The sequence below is a fragment of the Staurois parvus genome, unplaced genomic scaffold, assembly GCF_062004578.1.
Source record: "Staurois parvus isolate SC_StPar_1 unplaced genomic scaffold, SC_StPar_1.0 ptg001284l, whole genome shotgun sequence".
Taxonomy (NCBI): domain Eukaryota; kingdom Metazoa; phylum Chordata; class Amphibia; order Anura; family Ranidae; genus Staurois; species Staurois parvus.
Window position 1 is genome coordinate 306,371 of NW_028319080.1, and position 12,539 is coordinate 318,909.

The 12,539-nt window shown below is 42.1% G+C and overlaps 1 protein-coding gene across 2 annotated transcripts in view; it reads left to right on the forward strand.

Annotated features, from left to right (window-relative positions):
* Positions 1-12,539, forward strand: part of LOC149437506 (class I histocompatibility antigen, F10 alpha chain-like) — a 105,257-nt gene that overhangs the window by 84,516 nt on the left and 8,202 nt on the right. For both annotated transcript variants that reach the window (XM_089660840.1, XM_089660842.1), the window contains one exon: positions 5,231-5,329. In XM_089660840.1, coding sequence (XP_089516966.1) covers positions 5,231-5,329 — 99 coding nt within the window. The remainder of the gene's footprint in view (positions 1-5,230; positions 5,330-12,539) is intronic.

The window sequence follows — 12,539 nt, forward strand, 5'->3', positions numbered from 1 at the left end:
CAGGTGAAATCTGCCTTTATGGAATGTAAATTGCAATATCTTAAAGTGAATATGTGAGTAAAATAATTTTTTTAAAAAAACGTATTTAGTAGGGATGCACCAAAATTTTGGAGGCCGAAAACACCACTTTCGGTTGTCGGACGATATGAAAAAAAGCACCGATACAGGTGCTGAAAAAACCCCGCCCCTGACGTCGCAGCCGCCCGCCCACCTCTGCCACCACCAGCCGCCGCTCGGTAGTTCTCAGCCTTACCTGAGAAACCATCATACGATCCCGGCACTGGGCATAGAGATTAGTGAAGGAAAGATGGCCTCCCCTCATCTCTATGCCCTTGGAGGACCGGAGTGATGTCACTTCCGGTTTCGGACAATTTTTTTTTTTAAAGCACTAGATCAATGCTTTTTTTTGATCCAGTACTTTACATTGCAGAGGAGAGATACGGGGTCTTATTGACTCCATATATCTCCATAAAGAGGACCTGTCACTAAATTATTTCTATCACAAGGGATGCATGCATTTCTTGTGATAAGAATAAAAGTGATTACAATTTTTATTAAAGGAACAGTGCAAAAAAAAAAAAGAAAACATTAAATAAATAATAAAAAAAAAAGTGTCCCTGTCCCCCCCCCCCGTGCTCACACATAGTGCTGAACACATATGTAGGCCATACCCACATATGTAAACGGTGTTCAAACCACACATGTGAGGTATCGCAACGAATGTCAGAGCAAGAGCAATAATTTAAAGCATCACCCATGGAGATTTTTAAGTACCGCAGTTTCACGCCATTCCATGAGCGTGTGCAATTTTAAAACGTGACATGTTGGGTATCTATTTGCTCGCTGTAACATCCTTTTTCATATTTTACAAAAATACTGGGGTATATGTTAGGTTCTTTTGTTTTTTTATAATCAAGTGTATTTTTCTCCAAAAAATATATATTCTATATTTAAAAACTGCGCATTTTGGTTTCGGTTTTTGGTCAAATGCATTTTGAATTTTTGGTTTCAGCACCAGAATTTTCATTTCGGTGCACCTCTAGTATGTAGTCCCTGCCCATTTCCCCTTGTTTTGTCTCTTTATAAAGGCTGCAAGTACATAAAAAAAACAACTGTTGACTTGACAGAAACCCAGTGAGCTTCTAACTTCTTGCAGTGAGCTGAGAAGAAAGTACCTCCTCTTCATTAAACTTCCAAGGAATGTTGTCAGCCCGGGCCACTTTACTTCTGTGAACCACAGAACACTCCCCTCAATGTTTTATAGTGTTGAGAAGAGAGGGATGTGTTGTGTTGTCCTTTCTTCCTTTTTGGGGACAATTCACTAAAGGTTATTGCATGTGTTATGTCATTCACAGCACCACATACCGCATGCAATACTGAAAATGTCCAATCACTATTGCTAGTATGCGGCATTTACCGAAAATAGCAAAAACGCTCTGTAAATACCACATAAAAAGACCTTAAAGTCAGTTCACGGAAGGAAATACATAATTAAATGCATGCGGCAATTAAGTTGTAGTCCCGGCATGCGGAATATACTGGTAACTGTCAGTAACTGTCATGGGTTGTTAAGGAGTGGGTGGCTGCTGTGTCCTTAACAACCCATTATTCATCAGCTGTCAGCGGGATTCCCCACTGACAACTGAATGTAAAAAAAAGAATTGCTGGCAATTGTAAATTAATAAAAAAAAAACAGCTTGCCCCCCCCCCCCCCCCCCATCCATACCAAGCCCTTCGGGTCTGGTATGGATTTTTAGGGGAACCCCCACATCAAAATAAAAAACTGGGGCCCCCTCAAAATCCATACCAGACCCTTAGCTGAGCATGCAGTCTGGCATGTCAGGAATGGGGGGCAAGCAAGCAACCCCCCTCCTGGACCCTACCAGGCCACATGCCCTCAACATGGGGGGAGTGTTTTGGGGCAGGGGGAGCTCCCCCCAAAACACCTTGTCCCTATGTTGATGGGGACAAAGGCCTCTACCCACAGCCCTGGTGGTTGTGGGGGTCTGTTGGCAGGGGGGCTTATCAGAATCTGGCAGCCCCCTTTAACAAGGATATTTGCCTTTAGTAAAACCAGCCCATTGTGTCCTCAGCAGCAGTAAGTTAAGGAAAGTGGAAGAATTGCACTGGACCCGTAAGGCTCTCTTGTTGGCATTGCTATCTTAGGTTGATATTGATGTGAATAGTCTGGTTCCTGGACAGGCAGGTTCTGCGCCCATTAGGATCTCCATCTCCTTTGTAGTGGAATGTAACAAAAATGAAAATGAAGCCCCACACCATTGCTAAAAGGTCCAGATATAACCTAATTCCAATAAAAATCAGGAGGACAATCCAACAGTTGTCTGTGTTGGCTATTCTTCGGATTGTTGCTGTGACTTTTTTTGACATACATTTATATGTGGGCCTCTTAGCAGTGTCGTGGTGCTTCAGTTTTCATTTTTGTTACAGTCCATCACCCTGCAGAAGAAAGACAGCTATGAGCTTTTCAACTGACCATCGCTGTAGCATTGCGCTTTGTCTCACGCAATTCTCCACTGACTGCACGAGACATTATTCAACCAATCGACACTGCACCCACACACTTTCCTGCTGGCCATTAACCACTTAAAGACCACAATACATAAAATATGCGTTGCAGTTTTCAAGTGGTTTACCAGGGTTAGGGCTGAAGGAATCATCCTTAACCCTGGTATGTTTTTTTTTTCTCCAGTAAATGGCTGGCCTTTACATGAAAGCAGTCTTAGCGGCTCTTGAGCCTCTGGATCGCTTTCCATAGTCGCAAACGGGGAAGCCCCCCCCCCCCCCTCCTGCTGCTCGCTGGTGTTTCTCGGGTTTACCGTTAACCGTGGTAGACCCGAGAAACAAGCCAAGGGTGCCGCCATTCCCGCCATCTTGCTGGAAGACCAGAGCGTCGTCATGACGGTTGTGGGCGGATGTAAATAATTATTTTTAATTTTTTTTTCTTTTAAGGGTAAAGAAGAGGTTTGGGGTCTTTTTGACCCCAGATCTCTTCTTAAAGAGGACCTGTCATGCATATTTCTATTACAAGGGATGTAGGAAACTTTTTTTTTTTTTTTTTTTTAAAGCACCCCCATCCCACCATGCTCGCGTGCAGATGCTAATGCCTGCCTAAATCACACACACATATGTAAACAGTGTTTGCAGGACATGTGAGGTATCGCCGCAATCATTAGTGTGAGAGAAATCATTCTAGCACTAGACCTCCTCTGTAGCTCTAAACAAGTAAACTGTGAATATTTTTAAAGCGTCCCTATGGAGAATTTTAAGTACCATAGTTGCCATTCCACAAGCATGCACAATATTAAAGTCTGACATGTTAGGTATCTATTTTTGCGCCATAACATCTTTATTATTTTACAAAAATCGGGGTAAATGTTGTGTTTTGTTTTTATTTTTTTTTACTAAAGTGTATCAAACAAATTGCATTTGAAAAACCTCTGCGCAAATACCATGTGACATAAAAAATGGCAACAATCACCATTTTGTTCTCTAGGGTCTTTGCTGAAAAAAATATTAAATGTTTGGGGGTTCTAAGTAATTTTCTAGCGGAAAATACTGATTTAAAGGTGTAAACAAAACACCATAGAAAATGCATGGTCTTCAAGACTTCCCCACAAACAGCTGTGATACTCATGCACTGCTCCAGTCAGTGCCACAGTTACTGTGAGGTTCTCTGCTGGCTACCGCTGCCACCACACCTTTCTCCCCTTACCACCACTGTACTCACACATCACTGAAAGCCACTTAACTGAAGCAATTCTTCACTGACTGTTACTGCACCAACACACTTCTCCATTTACCACCATAGTATTCACACAACATTGACTCCCACTTCACAAGTGCACTTTCCACTTACCACCACTGTTCTCCCATGCGCATCCCTACACCTCCTGTGCTTCCCCACTGACCACCCATTCACCCACACACTTCTCCACTGACCACCAATTCACCCATACACTTCACTGACCACCCCTTCACCCAGGCACTTCTCCACTGACCACCAATTCACCCACACACTTCTCCACTGACCACCAATTCACCCACACACTTCTCCACTGACCACCAATTCACCCACGCACTTCTCCATTTACCACTCATTCACCCACACACTTCTCCACTGAACACCCATTCACCCAGGCACTTCTCCACTGACCACCAATTCACCCAGGCACTTCTCCACTGACCATCCTTTCACCCAGGCACTTCTCCACTGACCATCCTTTCACCCACACACTTCTCCACTGACCATCCTTTCACCCACACACTTCTCCACTGACCATCCTTTCACCCACACACTTCTCCACTGACCACCCATTCACCCACACACTTCTCCACTGACCACCAATTCACCCAGGCACTTCTCCACTGACCACCCATTCACCCACACACTTCTCCACTGACCACCCATTCACCCACACACTTCTCCACTGACCACCGTTTTAACCCAGGCACTTCTCCACTGACTACTATGACATCTAGAAACTTCTCCATTGACAGCACTTTTTCACTAACCTCAACTGCAACGATTCACTGTTCACAAATTAACCTTTACACTTCTCCACTGAATGCCGCTGCCCCGACACCCACCGACTGTCACTATAATACACTATATATACTAATGTCCTTTTCACTGACCAAAAACAATATAAAAGCACACCAGAGGCCACAGACCAGGGGCAGACTGACAACTCATGGGGCTCCCGGGCAATAGGGGAACATGGGGCCCTTGTGTCCTTGTCCAAACTCAAAAAAGCCTATGAAAAAGGTACCAGGGGAATCTCATGGGGCCCCCTACTGACCCCGGGCCCTCGGGCAGTGCCCGAGTTTCCAAATGGTCAGTCCGCCCCAGCCACAGACTGTTCACCTTGTACCCTGTACTATACATTATGTGCTCCAGACTACTGAACACTGTGTACTGTACATTTATATCACTAGGAATTGAATTTAGAAGTCCAGTGTTTCATCCTTTTTTTCACAGAGCCAGAAGACTTTTTTTGTATCTATAAAATCAAAAACATCAATATAGAATTTGTACTTAACAATCATTCAACTTTCATCTTTCAACTAAAGAAGGAATTTAGTATAGGAGGCCGGTTCATTTTTCATAAATCCGCCTATTTAGCTCTGCAGACATAATATATTACTATCAGATGTCTCCTTCTCTCAGTATTCCCACCATTCAATGTTCTTTTGTGTCTCTCACTTACAGAACCTGACAGTGGCCTCCCACTTGCTGTGATTATTGGCATTGCCTGTGGTGTTGTTGTCATCGCAGTCGCTCTTGGTGTTGGAATCTGTTTGTACAAGAGTAAGTGACAGATCTTGTTTTTTTTCTCTCAGATGTTACTTTCTGTTATTGGATAAATGAATGTCCCGAACAAAGGCTGTATAATTAATGTGTTATTAGCAGAATGCACCAAGGCTGGGGGAATCAGCATGACAACCTAAAAATGCCTGAGGAGTCACCCCTCAATGCCACGTGGTAACTGTAAAAGGAAACAAAACCTCAGAATGTATAAAAAAAAGAGCTAAACATTTTTGAAACTAATGCATTACTTCCTCTGTAAATATCACTTGTAAAGCTGGGTGCACACTATAAGAAAATCGGAAGAAAAATTCTGTATGAGGCACAGCTGTTCAATTTAGTATAGTCTGTACACAACTTGCAACATCTGATTCAGACTTTCCAAACGAAAATTTCCGAATGAACAAATTCAAAAATCTTTCTTGTATGTGAACACAACTAACAATTTCTATTTAACTGCTTCTGCGCTGCCCCATACCAGAAAAATGCTACAGGGCGGAACGGGTGCGCAAAATCATGTATATACGTGATTTTGCAGTTCTCGGTAGGGGGGCATTCACAGCCTCGGCCGTCAATCACTGGGTCCCGACTGGTGATTTCTCGCTGGCACCCGGTAATCGGCAAGTATCTCTGATGGGGGAAAGACCTGTGTATAAACAACACAGATCTCCCACCTGTAAGCTTGGCTCTGCATAGCAAGCCATACAAAAGAGTGTACTTACAGTGAAACACACACACAGGCTCATAGTAAAACAGCACACAGTTAACCCTTTGATCGCCCCAGATGTAAAACCCCTTCTTGCCCAGTGTCATTAGTATAGTATCAGTGTTTTTATTAGCACTGATCACTGTATTGGTGTCACTGATGACAGTGACACCAAGTCAGTTTCCCCCCCTCCCCTTGTCAGAATGCCCACCGCAGTCCTGCTATAAGTTGCTGATCGCCGCCATTACTCATAAAAAAGAAAACAAAATTCCAATATCTAAATGCTATACCTTTTACATAAACCAATTAATTTACATGTATTGAGATTTTTTTTTAGCAAAGACATGGAACAGAATACATTTTGGCTGAAATTTATGACAAAATGTGATTTTTTTTTTTTTAATGTTTTTACTGGACATGTTTAATAGCAAAAAGTCAAAAATATTGTTTTTTTTCTCAAAATTGTCAGTCTTTTGCTGTTTATAGCACAAAAAATAAAAACCACACAGGCGATCAAATACCACCAAAAAAAAGCTGTGGGGAAAAAAGACATAAATTTCATTTGGGTGCAGCGTTGCATGACCGCGCAGTTGTCAGTTAAAATAATGCAGTGCTGTATTGCAAAAAAGGGCCTGGTCAGGAAGGGGGGTAAATCCTCTGGAGAGCGAGGGGTTACTGTGTACTGTTTTCATACAAGAAAAATCATACGAAAGATTGATTAGAAACAGTAAACAACAATAATCTATGCTACAATGTTTCTACATCAAACAAAAAAAAAATCTTTGTCCTAAATTTTTGTACAATTAGTATTATCCTCAGGTTCGACTTATAATGTGTATCCAGCTTTGGGCTACATCTAGAATATGGAATTTCTATCACAACTAAAAGTCACAACTATAAAGTCAATTTTAATATAAGGAAAGGCTACATTCTGTGAAAAAATATAGTAAAGGCAGCATTTTGCTTTCCTGGATTTTTATACAAAGGTGGTTGCACACAAATGACAGAGTGCCCCTTACATCAGGTATCCACATCAGAGTGCCTCCCTACATCTGGTGTCCCCTTACATCAGGTGTCCCCATCAGAGTGCCCCCTTACATCAGGTGTCCCCATCAGAGTGCCCCCTTACATCAGGTGTCCCCATCAGAGTGCCCCCTTACATCAGGTGTCCCCATCAGAGTGCCCCCTTACATCAGGTGTCCCCATCAGAGTGCCCCCTTACATCAGGTGTCCCCATCAGAGTGCCCCCTTACATCAGGTGTCCCCATCAGAGTGCCCCCTTACATCAGGTGTCCCCATCAGAGTGCCCCCTTACATCAGGTGTCCCCATCAGTGTGCCCCCTTACATCAGGTGTCCCCATCAGAGTGCCCCCTTACATCAGGTGTCCCCATCAGTGTGCCCCCTTACATCAGGTGTCCCCATCAGAGTGCCTCCTTATATCAGTGAGCTCTTAGTCTCAGTGGTGACTCTTTATCACCCCCTGCAGGCTGGAGGGAGGAGAACATCTAATCCTCTCTCCAGCTCTTTTAGGGAGCCACGGTCAGGTCTGTATAATGTGTTCAGTTTTCAGGCGCACTGAAAACCGGACACGAGTCACACGTTGTATGCAGACACTTTTTGTAAGAATTTGTGAAGCTTTTGAAAGAAGACAGGCTCTTGTGGCCAACACCCCTTTCATCTGGACCAAAGTGGAGATTAAAGCAACACTCCACATGGAGTATCCTCTTCCTGGATTTTGAGTTTAAAATAACATGTTCATATATATCAAGGCCAGTCTTAAGATTTGGCAAATTATTGTTCCTTAGGATCTGTACAAGGAACAGTTCCAGATGGAAGAAAGGAGATGTTCCTGTCAGTTTAAAAAGGTGTTCTTTACAGTTTGAGCTACTAAGCTTTACCACCAGAGCCAGCAATATCAGAAGCAATGTGGAATTTGAAATGACCTTGTCAATTGCTTAACCACTTCCTGTCCTTAGGCCGTTTATAAATTTACCTAAGGTTGAAGTGGTTATACCAGGATCATGGATGAGGCTACAATCATGCTTCTGGTATCATTTTTTTGAGTCGGCCAATTCCCCACAATGTAAAAGTGATCCAGCAGCTATAGAGCCGCTGGATCACTTTTCCAGGCCAAGGAAGCACATTCCTCTTCCCTGCTGCCTCTGCCTTTACAGGTCTTTCCCGTCCAATCAGGGAGCCTGGTATGGATGCGACCAGCAGCATCTGTTTCTTGGTACTCGGTGAGAGGAACCGATGTTGTTTCTCCAACTGTGTAACATCAGAAACCAGAAACTATGAGGATTCGGTTACTAACATTTTCAGTCTCAAGAAAATAATCCATTCCCAGCTTGTGAAAGCATCTGATCAAACCGATCCAGGTTTGTTTAGATGCTTTGGAGGCCAGAGGAGAGGTAGGGAATCTCTCCAAAAAGAGGACCTGTCATGGCCCATGCTATAGCAATAAAATCGATCCAAAATAAATTAAAGGTAAGATGTAAAAAAATTAATTAATTTTACAGTGCCTCATCCCCCTGAGCTCACACACAAATGCAAACACACACATAGGCCCCGCACGCATACTGTACATAAACGGTGATCACACCACATGTGAGGTATTGCTGCAAATGTCAAAGCAAGAACAAAAATTCTAGGGCCAGAACTCCTGTGTAACTCTAAACTGGAAACCTGTAAAGACTTGTAAAGCGTCGCCTAGGAGCTTGTTAAGGTTCCACAGGAGTACACAATTTTAAAGCGTGACATGTAAGGTATCTATTTACTCGGTGTACCGTTATCTTTTTTATTTTACTAAACAATTGGTTATTAGACATGTGAGATTTGTTTTGTTATGAATAGAAATTCACACAAAATGTTCAATATTCGGAGATTCAAAATGTATCCACATTTCTGAATCACAATAGTAAAGAATTTCAATAAATCTCAAATAAATAACGAAGCAAATTCTCTAAATTCAAAAATGAATTAAAAAATGAATTTTAAAAAAATTATTAAAATTCAAAATGGAAATATATTGCAATAAATACAGTAAGGTATAAAAGTGAAATAAGATGATGATTGCTACTTAGACTGCTTTATAGAATACAATAGAAAAGAATAGAATAAAATAGAATATAAAATAAAAGAATAAAATAGAAAATATCTTAGAAAAAAGTGAATAGATTAGAAAAAAATTGAATGAATATAGCCATCTTCTGAAATTCGAATCTCAAATTGATTTGAAAATAACGAATATACAAAATGAATCCAAATATACAACACAAATTCCAAAAACGAATCATTCTAACATAACAAATATGACAAAATGAATTAATCCAAACCAAAACACGTTTTCCTGTTGTGCACATCTCTATTAGGTATTATATTGTGTTTTTGTGCATTCAGATTCATCAAAGTGTATTTTTTTAAACAAATTGCATTTGAAAACCACTGCATAAATATCATTAAAATATGAAACACCCATCATTTTATTCCCTGGGGTCTTTTATAGAAAAAAAAAATATAATGTTTTGGGGTTCCAAGTAGTTTTTACTTGTAGGGTAGAAATGTTAGAATTGTCCTCGACTGGAACTGGTTAAAAGATGATGGTTCCCTGCAAGAGAAGGGGTAGTATACTCACCTCTCTGGCAGCCTGTGTCTCCTACATCCCTTCCATTCCAACACTGCACCCCAATATTTCATCATTTAACTCTTCTGGGAGTGTCAGATGCCTGCATCCCCTAACTCCTATGTCACCAAGGAGTCCTGTAGTAATGTCGGTGTCAGAAAATGGAACCACAAGGCATGGAGGACACAGGAATCTGACACTGCTGGAAGCATTGAATGCTGATGCATGGGAGGCTGAAAAGGAAGGGGTAGGAGACACAGGCTGCCGGAGGGTTGAGTCTAATATCTTTTCAGCTTGCAGGTAACTGGAGTTTCTGGCATCAGTTCTGTAGGAGAGATTTGTTTCATCTTGCTCTGGACCAAATCAACCAGAGGAGAAACTTTACAAACATTTGACTTTATTCCACGTTTATTAACTAAGTAATCATGAAACTATTTACTGTCATTAAAGCTGAAATCCAGGCACAAAACATTCATATAAATATTATCCTAAATGGACACAAAGGATATACAGTCAGGTCCATAAATATTGGGACAGCAACACGATTCTAACATTTTTGGCTCTATACACCAGCACAATGGATTTGAAATGAAACAAACAAGATGTGCTTTAACTGCAGACTGTCAGCTTTAATTTGAGGGTATTTACATCCAAATCAGGTGAACGGTGTAGGAATTACAACAGTTTGCATATATGCCTCCCACTTGTTAAGGGACCAAAAGTAATGGGACAGAATAATAATTACAAATCAAACTTTCACTTTTTAATACTTGGTTGCAAATCCTTTGCAGTCAATTACAGCCTGAAGTCTGAAACGCATAGACATCACCAGACGCTGGGTTTCATCCCTGGTGATGCTCTGCCAGGCCTCCACTGCAACTGTCTTCAGTTCCTGCTTGTTCTTGGGGCATTTTCCCTTCAGTTTTGTTTTCAGCAAGTGAAATGCATGCTCAATGGGATTCAGGTCAGGTGATTGACTTGGCCATTGCATAACATTCCACCTCTTTCCCTTAAAAAACTCTTTGGTTGCTTTCGCAGTATGCTTTGGGTCATTGTCCATCTGCACTGTGAAGCGTCCAATGAGTTGTGAAGCATTTGGCTGAATATGAGCAGATAATATTGCCCGAAACACTTCAGAATTCATCCGGCTGCTTTTGTCAGCAGTCACATCATCAATAAATATGAGAGAACCAGTTCCATTGGCAGCCATACATGCCCACGCCATGACACTACCACCATGCTTCACTGATGAGGTGGTATGCTTAGGATCATGAGCAGTTCCTTTCCTTCTCCATACTCTTCTCTTCCCATCACTCTGGTACAAGTTGATCTCGGTCTCATCTGTCCATAGGATGTTGTTCCAGAACTGTGAAGGCTTTTTAGATGTCGTTTGGCAAACTCTAATCTGGCCTTCCTGTTTTTGAGGCTCACCAATGGTTTCCATCTTGTGGTGAACCCTCTGTATTCACTCTGGTGAAGTCTTTTCTTGATTGTTGACTTTGACACACATACACCTACCTCCTGGAGAGTGTTCTTGATCTGGCCAACTGTTGTGAAGGGTGTTTTCTTCACCAGGGAAAGAATTCTTCGGTCATCCACCACAGTTGTTTTCCGTGGTCTTCCGGGTCTTTTGGTGTTGCTGAGCTCACCGGTGCGTTCCTTCTTTTTAAGAATCTTCCAAACAGTTGTTTTGGCCACGCCTAATGTTTTTGCTATCTCTCTGATGGGTTTGTTTTGTTTTTTCAGCCTAATGATGGCTTGCTTCACTGATAGTGACAGCTCTTTGGATCTCATCTTGAGAGTTGACAGCAACAGATTCCAAATGCAAATAGCACACTTGAAATGAACTCTGGACCTTTTATCTGCTCATTGTAATTGGGATAATGAGGGAATAACACACACCTGGCCATGGAACAGCTGAGAAACCAATTGTCCCATTACTTTTGGTCCCTTAACAAGTGGGAGGCACATATGCAAACTGTTGTAATTCCTACACCGTTCACCTGATTTGGATGTAAATACCCTCAAATTAAAGCTGACAGTCGGCAGTTAAAGAGAGAAAACAGGTGGCGCACACACCTAGTGCATTATCCAAGGTTTATTGTAGGAATTAAATCATAAAAACATACTCAGACGAAGCATGTATCTAAAAAGCATAGAAAAATGATAATGGCCACAACGGCGGGCAAGGTGTTCTCACTGTCAGTGCGGTCAAATTGCTGACGCGTTTCGGGGACGAATCCCTTTCCTCAGAGCTGATGACCAACCTCTGATGCACGATGAATGGGAAGTAAAGTAAGAGCCCTGCTGTTGAGGCATCAACAGCAGGGCTCTTACTTTACTTTCCATTCATCGTGCATCAGAGGTTGGTCATCAGCTCTGAGGAAAGGGATTCGTCCCCGAAACGCGTCAGCCATTTGACCGCACTGACAGTGAGAACACCTTGCCCGCCGTTGTGGCCATTATCATTTTTCTATGCTTTTTAGATACATGCTTCGTCTGTGAGTATGTTTTTATGATTTAATTCCTACAATAAACCTTGGATAATGCACTAGGTGTGTGCGCCACCTGTTTTCTCTCTATCCAGTGGCTGATTTCCCCGTCTGAGGAGGGCTGCACCCCTGGAACATTTCCTTTTGGTTGTCGCTGTCCTGGTACCCTTGGCTTCCCTTTTGGCTGTGCATATCCTGAGGCGCTGGAGAGTACATACGCTAGTCGGCAGTTAAAGCACATCTTCTTTGTTTCATTTCAAATCCATTGTGGTGGTGTATAGAGCCAAAAATGTTAGAATTGTGTCGATGTCCCAATATTTATGGACCCGACTGTACATCCATTCTCTGCACTAAATGCCTTTGCAAGCTCAGATAGTACCTTGTAAAAGTAG